The following is a 2,266-nucleotide window of genomic DNA, read 5'->3' on the forward strand; positions in this document are numbered from 1 at the left end:
GGCCTCCCCCAGCCGCCCAGGTGTCCCTAGTCCTGCAAAACGCACTTGTGGTCACGTGTGCAGCAGTCATCTACTGCTACCTCATGTTCGAAGATGACCTGTTGGAGCATGGGGACTGGGTGGAGTACGTGGCTTATGCCCTCATCATCATCTTCTCCTCCGCTGCCAACCTGGCTTCCATTGCCAACACCATCGCTGTTGAGAGAGATTGGATTGTAGAGATCTGCGGGCGTAATGAGGATAAACTTGCCAGTGAGTCTCCTGTTAAAGTAAAGTATAGGGCCTACCCCCCCCCCTCCCCCAAACAAACTAAATTACCAGCTTCTGTAGTGTAGAGGTTAGGCGCCTCGCTGTCACATGCACATAGGGGCGTTAGAACACTTACTTTTTATTTACCCCCATATTTCTAACTGCTTGAATGAGTGCGCAACATATGATGTCACCATGGGTGTCAAACCGGGGGTGCAGTAGCTGTCCTAAAGGAACAGAAAACAGAGGGGTGTGATCGTCGCAATGAGCGAAGATATGGGGAGGTTATAGCATATGACATCTAGTAAAGAAGTTGTCAGGAATCTCGGTGTATATATTGACCACCACTTATCAATGGGCTCGTTTGTAGGATCTCTGTCCAAATCCCTTTATTTTCAGCTGAGAAGGATAGGCCTAGTTCAAAAGTACTTAAGCGAAGAGACCACAAAAACACTGGTAACATCTCTTATCCTATCTAGATTAGACTATTGTAACTCACTCCTAGCAGGTCTGAACAACAAATATTTGAATCGTTTACAAGTAATTCAAAACAATGCCGCTAGACTGATAACAAGATCTAAAAAACGAGACCATGTCACTCCATTATTAAAAGAACTGCATTGGCTCCCTGTAAAAGAACGAATAATATTTAAAATCTGCGTCATGTGTTTCAAATGTGTAAATAAAACTGCTCCTTTTTATCTGCAAGAACTTATCAGTATATATAAACCAGGGAGAAACCTAAGATCATCGAACGATAACACCCTACTTGTGACACCTGTAAAATCATACAAATCATATGGAGAGAGATCTTTCTCATATCTTGGTCCATTTATGTGGAACAGATTACCCATGAAACTAAGACAAATAAGAACACTTGATAGCTTCAAAAGACATCTTAAACATTTTCTGTTCCTACAGGCCTATCCTTCATAAGCTTTTAACGTTAGCTTTCATTATATTTGTTCTTTTCCTATGTCTGGATGAAAATAGTCTGTGTGTGTGTGTGTGTGTGTGTGTGTGTTTGTGTGTGTGTGTGTGTGTGTGTGTGTGTGTGTATGTGTGTGTGTGTGTGTGCATTAATGTATATTGCGTGAGAAGAAAGGAAGTAGTAAGAAAGGTTTTTGAAAAATGGGTATTCCAATGTAAAGCGCATTGAGCTACTTTTTTTGGAAATGCGCTCTATAAATGTTATATATTATTATATATTATTATTATTAATATTACTCAAGTTGCTCTTCTACTTGAGATTTGGGGCTTGATCGCTAGGGTGATGCCTCCCCTGTTCCATACGTTCCTATACAGTCTGCTAATACGGCACGCCATAGCTTTGACGAGCCAGTCGGTCACTTCGTCGGTGACATAAAATGACGAAAGAAGAAAATTATGCACAGGCATGCTCTAGAGTTAAAGCACTAATAATATGCCAATCTTCAAGTCAAATACAACCAAACAGACATTCATTAACCCAGGTTAAATCCGCCCGCCTCAGACTTTCATCCATTCTTTATATTGTTCTCGAGAGGATGATATGTCTCCTTCCAAGGCCAGATACTCAGCAATGGACCATTTCGAACAAAACAGCGGCAAAAGAAAAACCTGCTCACGTCACTTTAAAAGTCATTGAACCGAAGGATGAAAGTCTGTATGCTGCTAAGTCAACAATATTAAATGCATATTGTAGATGATAATACCAGGGTCATTTTCTGTATTGATTCTCTCTATCTATGTTGTTTTAGGTCAACAATCAAGATAGTAGGCTGTAAGGAAGCTGTCTTTGTCCTAGTATTTTGAATTCTTGCTCCTTGCACTGTGAACTTCACGAGATAACGATTCAGTGATGTTTACAAATTGTAATACTAGGTCATGATGTAATAAGGAACAGAGAGTACAACATTGTACTTTTGAGAAACAGGTATACACGTAAGCTTATAATGATATACATTGTACAATTAAGATATTGGGTCTGTTTGTTTGTTTAGTATAGGGTTTTACGGCGCTCGCAACTGCATACGGT

General features: G+C 40.3%; 1 protein-coding gene across 1 annotated transcript in view; it reads left to right on the forward strand.

Moving 5' to 3' along the window:
* LOC101859316 (solute carrier family 40 member 1) overlaps positions 1–2,266 on the forward strand; it is a gene marked incomplete in the record, with an annotated part of 18,188 nt that overhangs the window by 5,051 nt on the left and 10,871 nt on the right. The window contains 1 exon segment of the mRNA XM_035968752.1: positions 13–252. Within this exon segment, the coding sequence (XP_035824645.1) occupies positions 13–252 (240 nt within the window).

The sequence above is a fragment of the Aplysia californica genome, unplaced genomic scaffold, assembly GCF_000002075.1.
Source record: "Aplysia californica isolate F4 #8 unplaced genomic scaffold, AplCal3.0 scaffold00079, whole genome shotgun sequence".
Lineage (NCBI taxonomy): Eukaryota > Metazoa > Mollusca > Gastropoda > Aplysiida > Aplysiidae > Aplysia > Aplysia californica.